The sequence below is a fragment of the Coffea arabica genome, chromosome 7c (genome assembly GCF_036785885.1).
Source record: "Coffea arabica cultivar ET-39 chromosome 7c, Coffea Arabica ET-39 HiFi, whole genome shotgun sequence".
NCBI classification, from domain to species: domain Eukaryota; kingdom Viridiplantae; phylum Streptophyta; class Magnoliopsida; order Gentianales; family Rubiaceae; genus Coffea; species Coffea arabica.
In genome coordinates this window covers 8,338,995-8,358,328 of record NC_092322.1, presented here as the reverse complement: position 1 = coordinate 8,358,328, position 19,334 = coordinate 8,338,995, and the positions used below count along the sequence as shown (strand labels likewise).

The following is a 19,334-nucleotide window of genomic DNA, read 5'->3' as shown; positions in this document are numbered from 1 at the left end:
TATGATTCGCCAAATTTGCCTTTTTGTCTCTTCGTTGGATGATTTTCTGTGATTTATAAGTTCTCAATGTAGATGTGGCCATACAGAAAGAGAGAATTGGATTGTTTGCAGGTTATGGATGACAACTTGCTGAAGGTTTATATAATGTTGGCACTTTTCTGTCCCAATATTTACCTTTTTTCTAATACATATACTTGTATGTACAATAAGCAAGTTTGTTACTCCAAACCTTTAGCTAGGTGGTGTAGTGAGATTGTGTATTTATTGGAATAGGTGGTGCAATGAGATTGTATATTTATTGGAATATTATCCAAAACAGGCTGAGTGTGTTTGGAAAAATTGTATAGGGCAATTACTATAACACTTTTAATGATAGGAAAGATAAAAAAAAAAAAAAAAAGGTGATAAAATTATTATTAAAACAAGCTATTTTACAAAACTTCATTACTCTAAAACACGAGATAGATAAAAGAGATACAGGGTTTTCAGTTTCAGCAGTATAAAGTGAAGTGGGCGGGGCCTTTTCCAATGAAGGTTGCACTTTGTGTCATATTTTGTTGGGTTTCTTTCATCGAATACTATAACTTGTCAAAATCATGTCTAAGATCAAACATCAGGAATCTGCCATTATCGATTGTTAGTTGGAGAAACGGAAAATATGATCGATGGAATGAGTTGTTGCTGAACTCAACTTGTCGTGTGAAGAATGAATGAACATTAGCTTCACTTTAATTGGGCCGGCCAGAGCTGGCAAAAAGAATCAAAGGACCTCTGGCTCTCCCTTTGTTTTGTGGGCTTGGGTTGTTGTGTGTATTGGGGGACACAAATCTAACTATCTTATCTTATGTGCTGGCCAAAGTTGGGAATAGGGGCATCAATACAAGGTGGCTTAATTATTAAAGACGAGGCCGGCGTGTGTTCGAATTTCACTGTTGATGATATAAGAGCTGTGTTCAAGGACGATCTTGTTTGAATTCTGCTAATCTGACAACTGTATTAATGAGCGGTCTGTAAGAACCTTTATAAACGACTTATGAGTTCACGAGTATGTACTACTCCTTGATAGTGATCGGAGTCGAATGCATCAAACTTTTATTTATCAATAAATAAATAAGGCAAATTGCAAACTATCCTGTAAACTTTTATGGCAGTTACTTCTCCAATTGTTATTTTCATAATTGAATCGATCGAGTCTAATTCGTCCCATAAGGCATGTGGAACAAATAGTAGATAATTTAACCGTAATGATGCCATTTCCAATACAGCATGAATTTCAGAATTTCTACTGTTCTTATGCAGCCAAAAGGGTATTTTAATAAATAAATAAATAAAAAACAACAACAACAACAAATATTTGTTGTGTTCTTTCCCTGGAAATTGCTGTCCAATTCCTCTAACCAAAAATCCAGTGGCACCTCTTCCGGCAGCTTCCCAGGCAACGGTCAAAGAAGGGAGATTGGAGTTTCATTTTTAAAACTAATTGTCCTTTTTAATACAACTTAATTTTTGGTGGAAAATAAAACTAATGGTAGCAAAGGAAAGGATAGCGTCGTCACTTGAGCTGACGACAGCAGGTAATGTTGGCGACATAACACTGGAGCACACCTGAAAATATAAATACTTCAACCTTTCGTTTAGGCTCCGTTTGCCAAATGAATTTTTTGAATGCTTGTCCAAAACTTTACTGTAGAAGTTATAAAAAAAAAAAATTTTGATGTACGTAAATTTTTAAATATTTTGAAGTATATTTTAAAATAGTTTAAAAATTCTGAAAAATTTTTGAGGTTACTGTAGCTGAATAAAGTTGTTAAAAAACTTATAACAGATAAACTTGGCTAAAAAGTTGTTTGGCAAACAGGCCCTTAGTTTAATTGGGTCTCCTCGTCAGTGGTCATGTGCTGCCTTAGTCAATTGGCAATGATGATTCATTTTCCTACGCATTTCCGGTCATTTATTTGACCAATGAATTATTCATAATTCATAATCACGACGTTTTGCACTAATATTTATGGAGAGTAGAGTATATCAACAAATTCCAATAAACAACAAAAGCTTGTGCACGTAATTGAGTATTTTCCGGATAGTAATTCAGGAAATACAAATGAAATTAGATTTAATCACTACTCCCTCTGTCCCACTTTGATAGTTCTGTTTCTTTTTTCACACAATTTAAGAAAAAATAATTAACTTTGTTGGAAAAGTAAATTTAGATTGCTATTTTCCTAAATTACCCTCACATTAAATATGGTACAACTTTATGTGAACTTTAATTGATGGTAAAAAAAGAATCAACTCTCATTAAATGGGGTAGGTTTATAGTAATAACTACTTACATTGAATAAGGGTATTTTAGAAAAATTAAAATACAACTATATCTTTTAATTGGAAAGTGGACTACAATTTGGGACAAATAAAAAATGAATACATGACTATCAAAGTGGGACGGAGGGAGTAAAATAGACTTTCGATTCTAGCAGTATCACGCACGCGCACGCGCGCACACACACACACACTAAATACAACTTTAAATATATAAAACACTCCTAAAACACTGCTGACGAGTTAGCCGAACCTGCACTTGAGCTTGTAGCTCTAAGGAGTTGCCCTTGGTGATTGATTATATCAACTTGGAACTTCTGCTGGTTACGGTTGAATATTTTGTTAACCAACGAGCAATCAAAGGTCGAGCCCAATCAACTACTACTTGTGCTGAATCCTTCAAGAAAATAGGTGTTCTTTCACCAACCACAGCCTAGCCTGCTTCTTTTTCTTGTTTCCCCCCTTTTTTGGTCACAGGAAGGAAAGAAGGAAGGAATTAAAAGTGCTTATCATTGGCCAAGAGTGCAAGAAAGGTGTAGTGCTAGAGGCAATACACAGACCAATAGAACTGGCTCCCTGTTGGTTGTGGAGCAAGCAACATCCCCACTTTAGGTCAAATTCCAACTCCTGGCACAGCATTTTATTTTATTTTTTTAAAGGGGTATGAACTTGGCACAGTGTTTTTTTTTTCTTTGGTTAATTATCATCATTTATACCTACACCTAATCCTATTTTAACATATTCTAGGGGATGATCTAACAGAGAAATCGACGAGAATTAAATCATCATTAAATTATTATATGAATGCATTACGCACTCGTATGAATCTAAAAGAAGCCACACGAGGGGGAACTGGTGCAGTGTTTCACGTATGTATGCAGAAAGTGGATAACAGCTGAGTACTCTGGAGCATGGCAGTTGGTCGGTGGAGTTCATGAATTCCGTTGCGACATTGTCCTACCATAATTGGGAATTTGGTTGCACATTTATATATATATATATATATATATATATGTATGCTTTCATGAATGATGAATAACGCTACAGCTTAGTTCATGAATCATGATTGGGAAAAGTAGGGACAAAAGAATGTAAGCTTTTTCGTTATACTATTAGACTTGGAAAAGGATGGATCTTTTTTTTTTTGTGGAAGGAAAAAAGAGACTTTCTATCCATTCATATCACGAAAAGGATGGATCCAATTGACCAGAAATTCAACAAAGTCCCGCCGGTCTTAGAAAACGAGTGAAGGAGGGGGCTCGATGCATGCGAGTCTCGGCAGGAAGAACCAGGGAAGATGCATCTAACCAAAGTCTTCTAATTGTCACTTTCAATGCCTTTCATTACGTGTTATAACCGTGGCAATTCCCTCGACCCGGCAATACATTGGATGAAGATAATACTAATGGTTCTCTAACTCGATTGAAAAAATATCTTCTCATGGAATAATTTCACATGGATTTGGGCATTCTTTGGTTAGTGAACTTGGATTATTATGACTCGCTTTTAAGTATATTATGAGAAAAATGATATATATAGTGCTCGTTCCCGTTCCTAACAACTTAAAAGAATGGGACAAGCCCCCTATTTATTGATAGTTTTTATTTCAAGAAAATTACAAGGTTCAATTTAATTTAGGGTTTCTCTATTCCATGCTCTTTTGATGAAAGATGATTTCCAGATTAAAATTTGCCTGCAAAAAGTTTATGCCTTATTTGGATTGCTGTTTTCCGTAAAAAAAATTCGTTGTCTTCCGTGATCACATTTCCCTATTACCTTTTTCCCTCACATACATCAAATCGCTACAGTAATTTTTCCATGAAAAATCATGAAAAATGCAATTCAAGCAAGTCCTTCGATTTTCAGGTTAAAAAATTTCACAACTTGGGATGAGTAATAATTGAACCCCGACCTCATTCTTGGTGTGCCCTGATGACTGTCATAAGATAAGAGAATGCTTTCACTTTTTGGTCCTTTTAGGTATGCATAAGTTGCTCGGAATATCGCTTTTTATCTCAAAATATTCCTTTATTATGGGGAAAAAATGGAGAATAGAAGCAAGAAATGCATCAGTGGAAATAATAATATTAATATGTTTGTTTGGATTGTGAATTATTTGAGATATTTTTACTGTAGCACTTTTTGTGATGTGATGTATGTGAGATAAAAAGGTAATTGAGAAGATAAAAAGGTGCGTTGGAAATTGTAATGATGATGTAAGCAGATATAATTCGGTAAATAATTCACAATCCAAACAATGATGATGATGTTTCCAAAATTCAGCAACATGAGAGCAGTATCCATTCACAAAAGTGACCTTAATTACGAACAAGTCATCGTCCTTTTTCGTACCACCAATCCTCAATTGAGACAGAGAGACGAAATATCCAAATAAGGGAGCATTTCTGATCCGCATATCATGCCAAAATAACTGGACTGTACTTCATTTAAACTGGAAATGCCCGAATAACCAAACAAGCGCCCACACGTAGGACGCATCGTGCTTCCACAGCCCAGTCAACGTCGTTTTGGAGTATATTCTACTGCGTACTACGCCACTCTCTTTTCTCATCTAACGGAAGATTCAAGGAAAACAATTTCAATTTTCATGGCAATTCCTCCTAGTTAGGCAGGGGTGAGCAAATTCGGTACGAACCAAATTCGTACTTGAGTTCAAATTCAATTTGATCATTTAAAATAGTATATTGGGTAATTTGGTACAAAAGCGGTATTTAGTAAATTTACTGAATTCTAATATGGTATGAAATAGGTAATCAAATTATGAATTTGATAATAATCGATTTCGAATTTAAATTCGATAAAATGAAATAGGGTACCGTATTACCGCGTTCGAATACCAAATTAATTTATAAAATAGTTAGTATATGGTATTATCATGTACTTATGATAATAATAATATATAATGTTGTACATTACACTATTTTAGTATTTGTTAATTGTTATATGGCTATAATACTACAAATATATAACAATACATAACATGACTATAATACTTATCATTTTATACATGACTAAAATTAGATAATAATTAATAAGTATAGGTATAATACTAAATATTAAATAATAAATATAATTAGAATTTAGATATTGGTAGTTTGGTACATCATTAATATTTGAATTATTAAATATTTGAACACGGGACTTATAACTTACAAGTATTGGTGTGCTCTAAAATTACATTACATATTTAATATGAAAATTCATATTCTCTATTCACTAATTTCAAGGATTTAAGCATAGACAAGACAACTAAACAGTCTAAGTGAATGCATATGAATTGCACATCAACATATTAGTATATTGGCTTTCACTATTAAAAGCAATTAAGTCATTTGCAAATTTTTCCAAAAAAGCTATATGAGAAATAAGAATAAATGTAAGTGTAATGTATTACATAATTTGTAATTTATAAGTAAATAAGTGACATTGTGTATACAACTACACAACAACATAAGTGAGTAAGTTGTATTTTTATTTCAAATAGATTATAAGTTTGTAACTTAGTAACCTATCACTAATCATTGTAAATTATAAGTTTGTAACTAATGTTACTTATCACTAATCATTGTAATTTGTAAGTTTGTAACTAATATTAATTATTATTAATCATTGTAAATTATAAATTTGTAAATTATCACTAATCATTTTACAGTCTAAGGTGTATTCTAGTTTAAATTAATCAATTTTTATTTGTTCCTTAAATCATTGATTAAGGATTCAAGATATAACTAGGTATAAGTGATCAAATGAATACCAATTAAAATACAAAATGATTAGAACAAGAGTAATGTGTTAAATTATGAATAAATTTGGGGATCAAATCAGCAATAATTTTTAAATCATTGAGGAGCATAATGATTACAACTTAAAAATTAAAGAATTTGGTAGAATTTTTTTTAAAATGAAATCAGTAACCCGAATTCATTATCATTTCTGAATTCAAATTTGGAAGTGAAATAAATTCGGGTATCTCCGATTCGAATTTGAAAGTAGTTTAAATTTCTATAAGTTCAATAATCGAATTTACCGATCTCATGTACCCGAATTACCTCATTTGCACCGTTTGCTCACCCTTATAGTTAGGGGTGTTAACGGGTCGGGTTTGGATCCGAACTTGACCTGAATCCAATTAATTTTTCTGGATTTGGGTTGAAAAATAATTTCGATACCCGGACTTGGATCCGTACCTGTTTACTCTAACAAAAAAATCAGTCAGATACAGAATATAGGATTCTGACTCGTATTCAATCTAGACCTGAACAATATATTAATAATAATAAAATATAAATATTTTAAAATACATTTTTCTACCAAATTAACAATTTAGTAATGAATTTATAGATTGATTTGTGGTTAGTTTTGGATTGAATATTGTGAATTATTTGTGATTTAGCTTTGTAATTTGATTTGCTTAACTTTGGAGATTGGTTTTTGATTTAATTTTGGAATGTTTAAATTTGGATCTTTTCTTTTTGGGTAGACTTGGACTCGACTCGGGACCTATCAGACCCGATTTCTGGACTATAAGGTCGAGACTCGTCGGGTATACTGGTTAGGTAGGGGTCTGCTACATGAAAACGGGTCCGAAATTTTCAATTCTGATTCGAATCCGACCTGTTGACACATCTACTCTTAGTCATCTGTTTTCTTCATTGAAATTTTTCATTTTAAATAAGTATTAGCAGGGAGAGATAGAAAAATCATGCAGAGTTTGGTAAAAAAAATTATAGCTTTCTAGAAATAATTTTGTTACTGAAGTTAGGCTTTGACTGAAGAAAATATTGCATCCTCTTTTTGACTTTTTTTTTTTCTTTTTAAAGCCTCGTCTTGAGTTGACTCAATTTGTCCTTCCAACACATATATGTCGTGGAACAAGCTCATAGGAGGGAGTTGCGTGAGTACAAGAAGAAGGGCAGATGATTACAAGAGTTTTAAGGTTGGATTAGGATTAAAAATGTTGTGGGGACAGAGATGAATTAGGTGGTGCAGAGGGAGGAGAAAGTATAAATGAGAAGTCTTCAATTTGAAATCTCCCACCTATATTTAAAAATAAAAAAAAGATTAGAAATGTTGCTTTGTTCTCTAGACATGAGGTTGATTTTGTTTGGCCCTCAATCTGTTCGCAGTCTTCCAAGCTTGGGAAGAGAAAAAATTAGAAGTTGAAATGCTCTTTGTCTGGATAGCCATTTTCCATCGAAAAATGGTCTTGTTTTCCGTGAACACATTTTCTTATCATCTTTTTACCTCACATACATCAAATCGCTACAGTAATTTTCCAACAAAAAATTCATGAAAAATGCAATCCAAACACGTACAAAAGATAGAAAACTTTGAGACTATGGTTTTCAGGAGAAACTATAAAATCTTTGTATACTATCACGATGTAAATGCTTACTTCTCTATGACTAATTCGCCTTTTAAATTCTTACGTTTTGGTTGATGACCTGAAATCTCCTCTTGTTGAAATCCATAATTCTAAAAGAATTAATTCAACAAGCCTTTCAAACTAAATAATATTTATTTGTTTACAGTCAACTCTTTGCTTCATTCGACATTAGTTTTTCCATCGAGTCCGAATGACTTTCTAGTCAGATCCTTCTTACGCTTCTCGCATGATGAAGTCTCACTGAACAAAAATCTTTACTAATCTTGTCAACAACTATTTTTTTTCTCCCATAGTTTAAGTGTTTTTTAACCTACCAAACCTCTTCAATAAATCATTTTAGTCTCTCTCAACGCATAAATCATTTCACAGTTTTTTAACTATCAAACCTCCTTGACAAATCATTGCTCCTCCTCATTGCTTAACATCCTTCTGACCATAAAGGAAGGTATGCGTAATGGCCTATCATTTTCACACATTGAAATGTTCAAGATTCACTTAATCATTTTATACTTCTCGTTCAAGTTACTATCAACCTCCACTACTCAAAATCGAGTTATTAGTTTATCTGTGGTTCGTCACATCTTTTGATTTAGATTAGACCAGAGTTCTTGGTGATATATATAATTCAAAATTTGAAATTTCAGATTTTCGATTGCTATGTCTTACTAATACGGTGTGAATGACTACTTCTGTTTGATAACTAAATTCAATAATTTAATGAATTTAGATTTTAATATATTCAAACGTATTTGATAATAAAAAATATAACTTAAAATTTACTCAGGACAAATAAGTGACATGCTGTTGACTTATTATTTAATGCAGAATATTAGGATTTTAGTGCTTTAATAATTCATCAATTTAATAGGTTCAAATTTCAATTTTATCTTTTAATTTTTGTACATTTATGGGTTCCATGTTATCTTAGATATATTTGAACTTTAAAAAAGATATCTTTCTACTTAAATGAATTTATGTCACTTCATATGTAACATCATCGTTTAAATTAACTCTATTACAACTTGTATAACTTTTTGTCCGTGGAGGGAAAAAATGTAATCATGAAAATCTCAACTAAGACCCGAGTGCCCAAAAAGTCCATGCCCATTTTTTGGCGCACATGACTCAAAACATTAACACGGCTCCGTTGACTGCAAAAATTCTATCACTGCAAGAAATAGCGGCTATCAAGAAGATAAAACGAATACAGTACCAAAAAATGGCGCAAAGAAATAAAGTGTTTTGTACCCGTATATATATACATATTGTTGCCATCCACACAAAAAAGAAAAATCAGAGAGAAACAACATCATCACTCCCTTGAAAATAACTGACTGTTTAAGGCGTCCAAAGTCCAACCTAGAAAGTCATTAATAAACAAACCTGGAATTTCTGTCAGTAAAGAACGAGCCAAGCCCCATTTCTCTTTTCTTGTTTTTTGCCTTGTTTCCTGGCCACTTATTTTTTTAATTAATTTTATTCTGCATTTTTGGTTGGTGGAGATTCTGCGTTATGCTACTGCTAAAGCTACAGAGGAAGATCTGAGAAGCATAATCTGGGGGTTGTGATTAATGGGAAACTGCTTTGGATCAAAATCAGTTAGTACAAGCCCTAGCACTATCAACTCCAGCAACTTAACCAAGCCTTCTAGTGTTGGTAATTTTCTGAAATGACCCCAAATTCTTGCATTTATGGTCTTTGCTTTTTCTGGGCTTTTATTGTTTTCACGTGTTTCTTGATTTTTCCCCCTCTATTAACTTTTTAGGTCATTTTCGAAAGTTGAAATCAAGTGCTTTGACACTGTTCTAGTGCATGTTCTTGTAAATTTGTGATCTTTTTGGTTGAAATTTATTATTCTTGCAAGATCATCCACAGGGTTATGTTAAAGTTTCGATTTTATTCGAACATAATGCTGTAATTGGCATATCAAATTTGTCCAGAGCCGGATTTTGTTACCCCTTTTGTGGTAATGTAGTTATTTGCATAATAGGTGGGAGTAAGGATACTTGGAGTTGACTTTTGATCTGTGATTATAGGAACATCAAATTATTACAGCAATGGTGGTGGTCTTTCTGCCACAAGCAGCAGTGCTGGCCAAAGCCGATTTTCGGCAGCAATAAGCGAGGAACCTTTGTCGCCAGGTGAAATATTGCCCACGCCAAATTTGAAGATGTATAGTTTTGCTGATTTGAAGAGTGCCACAAGGAATTTCCGGTCCGATACGGTGTTGGGAGTGGGAGGTTTTGGGACTGTGTTTAAGGGATGGGTTGATGAAAAGACTCTTGCACCTGCTAAATTTGGTAGTGGGATGATTGTTGCTATTAAGAAACTAAATCCTGAGAGTATGCAAGGCTTTGAAGAATGGCAGGTACTACACCTTAAATTGTCTGTTTACTGTTTTAGTGGCTTAGCATTGTTGTCAATTACCGTTTTCAGATTCCCATAGTAGATGTGGTTGAATAGATTATTTAAGAAACAAATATTCTTCTGAAATGACATTCATGTGATGGTTGCAGTCAAAAGATTGGCATTTTGGGAATGAATTAGTACACCAAATTGATAATATGGTCGTAGGCTATATGTTTGACAATATGTGTCTAGACTAGGCAATGCCAAAGTAGCTTCCTCCCGAAATACTAACCCAAATCAAATCATGGAATTTTTTTGTGGTTTTAAGGGGCTGAGAAATAGTTTATTTAGCTGGTATTTAGGCTAGGGAAACTGCTTCTATGGAAATTGGATTCAGTATGATCTAAATTAAATGGTCCAGTGGTTTTGTTTGTGAAGTATGAAGTTAATTTCTTGACAATTTGACCCCTTTATACTATTGGTAACCTGAATGGCCCCTGAAATATTAAAAACTAACTTGCCCTGTTACAGATACATTTAATTTTTGGAATTGGTTATGGGAATTTTAATGAGTGCCTGAGCATATATATGGTGAAGTCTATTTTTATCAAATGTCTAGATGTTTTTACAAGCAATAATCTAACACTATACATCTACAACACTTGTAATGATCTGATCTTTGTCCCTTGGCAGAGTCTAACTGTTTACATTTCAATTGCTTTTAGTTTGTGACATCTTCCTGCAACAAATACCTGAGTCTTTGTTGCTTTGACCTATTTTGTTGATTTGCTGTGAGTTTTCTCTGTTAACAGGCCAAATGCTTTTATTAAGATTCTGATCTTCTAGAATCTTATTTTTGGGCAGCATTAAGAATTCTTAGTGGAGCTATATATAGATTGTTACCAGGTCCGTTTGATGTATTCCTTGGAAAGATTGATGTTTCCTACATGTCTTCTATGCATCCTTTTCTCATCTGATAGCTTGTAGATCATTAGCTAAATTCTGGACTTGGTTACATGATCTTTTTTTTATGCTTTTGTGTTGTCACTGGGGGTGCATACTTTTTGGATACTGATGAACCTCACTTTTGGGGAATCAACTTACAAGTTTACTCTTGATTATTCAATTTGAAATGATGACAAGTGGGCTTTTATTGTTGTACACTTCAATCTTTCCCGTAAATTGTAGTACTGTTTGTTTTACTGGTTTTTGTATTTAATGTTATCACTAGTTAAACATTTCCTTTGTGGCTAATTATAGGTTTCTTTGTTTGAAAGTGCAGTCAGAAGTTAACTTCTTGGGAAGACTTTCACATCCCAACTTAGTTAAGCTGTTAGGATACTGTTGGGAAGATAAAGAACTGCTGCTTGTGTATGAATTTATGCAGAGGGGAAGCCTGGAAAACCATCTTTTTAGGAGTAAGAATTCATTCTGAACTAAAACCCTTAAAGGAGTCGGGAGGGGGTGTGTGAAATATTTTCTGATACATAGTTTTGATCCCTGGCTTACTTTTGTTATGCAGGAAGCTCAGCTGTTGAACCACTCTCTTGGGATACACGGTTGAAAATTGCCATAGGAGCAGCACGTGGCCTTGCTTTTCTGCATTCTTCGGAAAAGCAAGTCATTTATAGGGACTTTAAGGCTTCTAATATATTGCTTGACGGGGTAAGTTTCTGCAACTCATGCCTTTGTGTTATAGCGTAATTTGCTTATGAAAATTTCTTCCCTGTCATAATTGTGGAGTTAGGGTAAAGGAAACTTTTTCTCTGTTACAGATTTAGATTTGCTTTGTTGCTTGCAGAATTATAATGCAAAATTAGCTGATTTTGGCTTAGCAAAACTGGGGCCTTCAGGTGGAATGAGCCATGTGACAACACGAGTTATGGGCACATATGGTTATGCTGCTCCTGAATACATTGCAACAGGTAGGCATTTGTTTCAAGTGAAAAAGATGTGTTTGAAATCTATGGAAGCAGTGATTATAGATACTCGTGGTTGCAAGTTGCGTATTGAAGCAGGAGTTTATTAAGGTGGCTACTGATTGGGAGCTGGATAAGAGAATATACAGGAAAGGGTAGAATAATTAAGCTAATTTGTGCATTTTGCTTTGTGCACTAAACAAAGAAGGGAATCTGACTTGGGTCTCATATTAAGTTTCAATTAGCATTATTTTGGCACCATAATCAAGGGAAGGGAATGAAACCGTTTACCTATAATTGCTTAGATGTAGAAAAGTAAAATCCTTGTGGTTGCTAGGGATAGTAAAATCCTTGTGGTTGCTAGGGATAATAAAATCCATGTTGACTAGACTAAAACTTGACCTACATATGCTGAAGTTGAATACCCACCAAACCTTACCCTTATGCAAACCTTCAACCACCTGGATTATGTATAATGTCCACGAACATTATACTGCCAGTACCTCATCTCTACTGGATTAGAAGTAACCCAAAAAGTGCACCAAAACCTTTCTTCTCATCTTGATATGCAATATTAATATGACTCTCTCTCTCTCTCTCTCTCTCTCAAACACACACACACACACAATGAAATGACTGGTGAAATAATGGAAGGATGCGTATAGTTGCTATTGATGTGGTGGTTGTGGATAGATTTTAAGCAAGCTAATTGAGGGTTTTGTGATGGTGCAATTCTGGTAATTTTTTGGTCATAGTGGTTTTTCTTCCTGATGAAAGTACATTGCAATTGGTGGCTGATTTGGGGAAGCGGCCAATGTTGAGGTGTCTGACAATGGAAAAAGGTGCATTTTGACGGCGGTAGTGCAAGCGGGCATATAGGAGTGGATTGTGGGAAATGCTATACTGTTATTAGCATAATTTGATGCTGGAGATGGCTCTCTTGTAGCAAACGTTCTAGGTAGGACAAATAGTCTTGTAACTTTAGTGGAGGAATCTTTAGAAGGGAATCCTGCCCCAGCTGGTGCAATTTTAGCCATGAGAGCCTTAGTTTGGCTTTTGTCATTGCTTGTGAATGAGGGCATTGGAAGTTACTTTTGGATGGTTTTCCTTGCACTTGAAAGTCATTTAGAATATATGTACTTTGCCAAAGCAGAAAATTTGGGGTTTCAGGACGAGTAACTGTGATGTGCGAATGATAGGTTGGTGCCAACATGTATGAGCAACTAGCACCTCTTTAATCTAGCATTCAAGGCTGCATAACATAACTCGCGGGAGCCTTCATAGTGTTAGGAGCCTTTCTCACTGCTGCTTCAACTGATCTCAATGATGTTTTTTTTTTTTTGTGACAAACTTGTCTTGTTAAATTCTGACCTCGTTTCCTAAAACACCAGGTCATTTATACGTGAAGAGTGATGTGTATGGGTTTGGGGTTGTGCTGCTTGAAATGCTGACAGGCCTAAGAGCACTAGATACTAGAAGGCCTGGCGGGCAGCAAAATTTGGTGGATTATGCAAAGCCGCTGATTTCTCATAAACGAAAGCTGAAGACCATTATGGATGCTAGGATTGAAGGGCAGTATTCATCGAAAGCAGCTTTGCAGGCTGCTCAACTTGCTCTAAGATGCCTAGAAGCAGAGCCCAAAAAGAGGCCATCCATGAAAGAAGTTATAGAAATACTGGAACAGATTGAGGCTATCAAAGAGAAGCCCAAAGAATCCAAAAGTGGGTCTGTCCGTTCTAATTCCTCGCACTCTTCATTTTCTCATCGCGACCTTCTTTCCAGTCATCGACGATCTCCCTATCATCCAAGCCACCATGGGCCGGGGTTTGGAGCTGGAAGTTGACACTACAATGCAAGGTGACACTGCATTTGTCCGTTCTTACCTGAAATGTGTAGCAGCAAGATTTGATCACTCACAACTTTTGTCAATTTTTTTTTTTTCCTGCCATGTAGTCAATTCTTTTTGCCAATTTTGGTCTATTCCTTCATCTTTTGTTTTTATAGTAGAGAATGTGTTGGTGATGTGAGAAATAGAAAACATGATTTTTCTGTATCGTGTGATAGAATGCCAGGTTAATTGCAAGTAGCTATGTAGATGTGGCAACTTTAACGAGATTAGATTAATAATAATATATGTTCTTTGAACTACAAAAAACATACAAACCAATTCCTGTGCTCCGGTTGCCCAACTTCTTCCCAGGAGAAGACGAAAGCACAAAAACTGCCAATCCCATCATCATTATTAAAGTAAGAATAACGGGTAAAAAACAAACCACGGTAAATGGGCCTGGCATTCCCTGACAAGATTATTTCTTGTTGTTTGTCCTGACTAGAAAACAAGTAGTGTTAGTCACGGATTAATTAAGGGTCTGTGATGGGCCAATTCCATTGAACTGGCTAGCGTGCACATGTTTCCTGACAGTAACTGAACGATTGAAGTCAATGGCCTGATCACACGAGACTAGACTAGAGTGCGGTCTTAGTTGTTGGTAGCATTGCGTTTGCGGAATTGAGTTTTGGGGTTTCGGTTCACGCATCCCAATTCCCAACCAACCACGATAAACACGTGGGCGCAGTTGCTACGGGGCATGTCTTTTCTTTTCTTTTTTTCTTTCTATCTAACTAGAATACATCGTATACCCTACTCTATATGAGGAGGGGGAGTTTTAAGGAGGATTGTATATTAGAGATCAGTGGATATACGGAACAGACTCAATTAGATCAAAAAAAAGTGCTATGACACTGTTCTTAAATTTTTTTTGCTACAAGTCAGCCCAAGCCCCTCTTGATGGCCACTGAACTGAGCTCTGGTTGTTACGGGATATGTCATTGGCACTTAATAAAAGACCGCTAACGTTCCGTTCCATCCTTTCTTTATTAGAAGCATAAAAAAGGGGATGAAGTGCTAGAGTTTTTTTTTTCCAGTGCTAAGCAATGTCTCGGATATGAATTGGGTTTCTCCTTAGGTTTCCCCAGCAACATATGATTCACGAGGAGGGTGGTGGTTGTGATTTAGCAATGTCTCGGACATGAATTGGATGCGACTGAGGTCAAAAACATTTATGATTGATGCATCGATCTGGATTCCTGCGTTGATTCGATCAGCCCGTACAAAGTACAAACTGTGATAAAATTCAGAAATTACCACGAAATGTCCCCCCACCAACCCAAAAAGGGCAACAAAAAAGAAAAGTTCTTCTATAGGTGCGGTGAACCCGATTCAGCTCCCCGAGTTTAGGATAGGAGCGGTCGAGGAGGGGTAGGCTAGCGTAGATTATTGTCGTCGTTGAATAAAAGAAATTCATCTCATAAACGATGCACCATTGGGTTCTATCGAGTACTTATTTTGAAATCATTTATTACTAGCCTTTTGATGCTACGCAACAGCACAGACAAAAAGTGTTGTTTACCCTTTTATCAGCTTATATAAGAATTTGCTGGAGAATTCATAATAAATGTAAGCATGCACCGTGGCGTGTTAAAGAGTGCTACGTGCCCCAATTGGTAGGGGGTTTTTTTATTCCCCACGTTCAGGGATTCCTCCTCTCATGATGGTTAGATTGTCCGCCCAGCAGAAAAGTCAAGACACGGACAAGACCCCATGCAGATCCAGGCTCGCCTTTTGAAAGAGCACGAGATCGCATAAATCCGCTCACTCATCTTTGAATACAGCGGAACCTTTAAATGGACGTCCCGCAATTATTTATGATCCTGTTCACTGGAATTATTTCGCTGGCATAAAAAATAAAGAAAAAATCGTTCAAAACGTCTCTCATATCTTACAAGATAATTTTGTTCATCTCTCACTTTTAAAAATATAATTTTACATCCCTTACAAATTCACATTAATCAAATTTGGTCCCTACCTAGGTTTCTGACTAATTTTTTGCCAGAATTCACAACATGACTTGCATGTGATCATTTTTTAAGGGCAAAATTATCAAATCAAATTTTTATATAATCTGATTTATAGTCCCTCACATTTTACAAAATGAATTTTTCTATCCCTCATATTTTTCAAAATGAATTTTTTCATCCATCATTGATCATGTGTATGAATAGCTTTTTTTCTATAAATCCACATATATGTTTATTTAATTTTACCTGAACAGTACGAATAACATGTAATTTATCTCTATTGGATTTTATCTAAACATGCTAATCGTAGTTATACACATGCTATTCAATAAATATATATAGGGGTTTAAAACTAATAATTTTGTTTGAAACCCATGTACATATTTATATGATTTCACCATTTGAACCTATTTAATATTTGTGACATTTCTCTTTTGGTAATAATTTATTTATTGAATTGTATAATAAGGTCATTTAATTAATGGATCCTAACTCGAATTCTATAATTGTGCTAACAAATTTCAGTTTAAATATGAAATTTCTACTCGACACTTTTAAGACCAACAGTTGAATTACTTGCCTTGTGATTATTTTAAAATTTGAAAATGCCAATCATTTATTTCTTTTTGTCATAATTTTCTTTTGTTTATTTTTTTGTCTAAATTTAATTCGATATAAACACTTGATAATATTTAGGATTAAATATTTTATTTATTTTCAAATTTCGAGTAAAAAAATGAATATAAGTGAAAAACTAACAATTTTTTTAAACCCATTTATATATCTATTTGATTTCACTTGAGCAGTATGAATAGTATGTAATATATCTCTATTTGATTTCACATGCTATTCGTACTGTTTAGGTAAAATCAAATAGATATATACATAGATTTTAAAAAAATTATTCACACACATGATCAATAAAAAGATGAAAACAATTCATTTTGAAGGATAAAAAAATTTATTTTGTGAAATGTAAGGGACGAAAAAATTTATTTTATGAAATGTGAAGGATTATGAATCGAATTATATAAAATTTAATTTGACAATTTTGCCCTTAAAATATGATCACGTGCAAGACACGTGGTGAATTCCGACAAAAAACTAGTCGAAAATTTAAATAGGGACCAAATTTGACCAATGTGAATTTGTAAGGGATGTAAAATTATATTTTTAAAAGTGAGGGACAAAAAAAATTATTTTACAAAATGTGAGGAACGTTTTGAACGATTTTCCAAAAAAAAAGATTGAACTTAAAAAGAGGAGTGCTTCTGGTCACGTCTTTGTCCTTTTGCAATTAAAACTTTTGCCCACTGTACTAAAGAGTGTGTATATATAATAAGTTTTATTCTGCACTTACTTTTATTTTATGATACGAGGAAGAGAATTGAATCACCATCGAATCAAATGGATGTACGTGCACTCGCTAGTGAAATTTTCAAAAAATTCCTGTGAAGAAGGTAAAATATATGCTTTACTGGTTGTTTTGTGTTAAAGTATATGCCCTACTAGTTTTTTTTTTTTTTTTTTTTTTTAAAACCAAACGGCAACATCTATTATATTCCTAATTTAGCCTATACAAGGGAGAGAGGGAGGAGATGGAGAGAAAGGGGGAGAGAGAAAAAAGAAATTTTTTGTTTTGTTTCTGTTGTTGCAACTTCCCGCGGGCAGAGAGAGAGAGAGAGAGAGGTGGTGGGGGAGGGGGAAGGGGAGGAGAGGGGGAGAGAGGAAAAAGAAATAAATTTTTCTTTTGTTTATGCTATTGCAACTTCCGGCAGGGGGAGGGAGAGGTGGGGGGGGGGGGGGAGTTTGGTTATCAGCCCTACCACTGCCTGTTGGTTTTCCACTGGAAATTGATGCCACCAGACAATGCCGTATGACTGCAATCCTGCCAACGTGGTCTTGACATCGACTGGTGCGGTGTGTGGCATCCAAGTCTTGTAGATAAATTCAATTTATGTGCTAAACAATAAAAAAATTTTGGACAAATATGTTAATTTCAATTTTAATATTTTTAGTTTAAAAGAAAAACTCGGTGTGATGTTTCTGTGACCACCACCAGGGTCGATCAAATTGGGGAATAGATAAGTTATATTTTATTGGTACACTAAGAAATTTTAAAATTGCAAGATTCTTCATTCGTCCATATCAGAGCATGCATGGGCGCAAATTCACCAAATTTATAGAGGACAAGGACATTACCTAGTCCCCCGCTTGAATGGTCTAGCGACAGCGCTTCTCACCAGTGAATCTTGAGGTCACAAGTTCGAATCTCCGCTCCACTGGATTCCTCCGCGCACTTAACGTGTTCGGACCGGGTTGGGCGTCGGGCCCAGACCGCAGGAGATTAGTCGGCCCCGTAAGAATTGATCCGAACACCCCTGTATCGACAAAAAAAAAAAAAAGGACATTACCTAGTCATGATCTGCAACACACACACAATACTACTATCTGAAAATAATGAAAGCATGAAAAAAGAAACAAAAACCAGCATCTAGAAAATCCTAGATTTTTATCTTGGAATAAACAAAAAAAAATCTAAAGCCACAGAAAAAAAACAAGGAATAAAAACCATAAGAAAATTGAGAGGCCAAAACAATTAGAAAGAAATCCCAACATCTTAAAGGACATTTCCAAACCATTTTTCTTTTTCTTTTTCTTTTTCTAGTGGAAAAGTATCCTCAAGATTGACTGACCGCTCCTAAAAGAAATTAATCATCCGATCATCATTATGCAGTTTTTCTACACCACCTAACCTAACTGCTCTGGTCACACATGGCAATAACGCAAGCAAAAGGGTGCATACATACAATTCATAGGGCACAAAAATCACGTGTCAGGTTACAATAGATTTACTACTGGCCTGCTTTCCAGTCCCACCAATCTGACAATCATTTGAGCACTCAGATTATAAAAAAAAAAAAAAAATGCAGACACCAAAAAGAAAAAGGTTCAGCTCCAAAAGGTGCCTTCAAAAGACGAGCCACTCTTTTATTCATTTGTTTTATTTTTTACTGCTTCAAGATTGTAATAATTTCTACCTTTTGGTTTTGGCAGGGAAGGGAAAAGAAAAGAGAAGGAAAGAAAAGCTAGTGGCTCTATCATCATAAATTCTACTGCGCAAACTCAGAGGTAAGCTTGGATTATGGATCACAAAAATCTACATCCACAAAAAGACAGATAGATAGAAAGGAAGCTCCACTTTTGGGGTGTTCCACCCTTTTTCATGAAGTGAGAAGTGAGAACACGGGACCATTGCATTATTTCTAGGCTATCGAACGCTTCATACAACAAACAAATTAAGGAAGAATTCAACCGACATGGGATTGCATGAAGAAAATTCTGAAACACACAAAATCTGTGTGATTCTCAATAACCTCTGAGCTCTCGGATCATATTCGAAGCTGCAATCGTGATTGCGGTTGCGGCGTGTGTCATTTCAAATCAATCTCGCCATATCATACCAGTTATGTTTCAACGAC

At 35.0% G+C, this 19,334-nt stretch overlaps 1 protein-coding gene across 1 annotated transcript; it reads left to right on the top strand.

The window, feature by feature from the left end:
• Positions 1 to 8,921: 8,921 nt before the first annotated feature.
• Positions 8,922 to 14,139, top strand: LOC113700065 (probable serine/threonine-protein kinase PIX13). Its single transcript, XM_027220502.2, has 6 exons — positions 8,922 to 9,382; positions 9,763 to 10,094; positions 11,358 to 11,493; positions 11,598 to 11,740; positions 11,877 to 12,000; positions 13,386 to 14,139. Exons 1-6 carry the CDS (start codon positions 9,298 to 9,300, stop codon positions 13,835 to 13,837), a joined length of 1,272 nt encoding a protein of 423 aa, XP_027076303.1. The 5' UTR covers positions 8,922 to 9,297; the 3' UTR covers positions 13,838 to 14,139.
• The last annotated feature ends 5,195 nt before the right edge of the window (positions 14,140 to 19,334 follow it).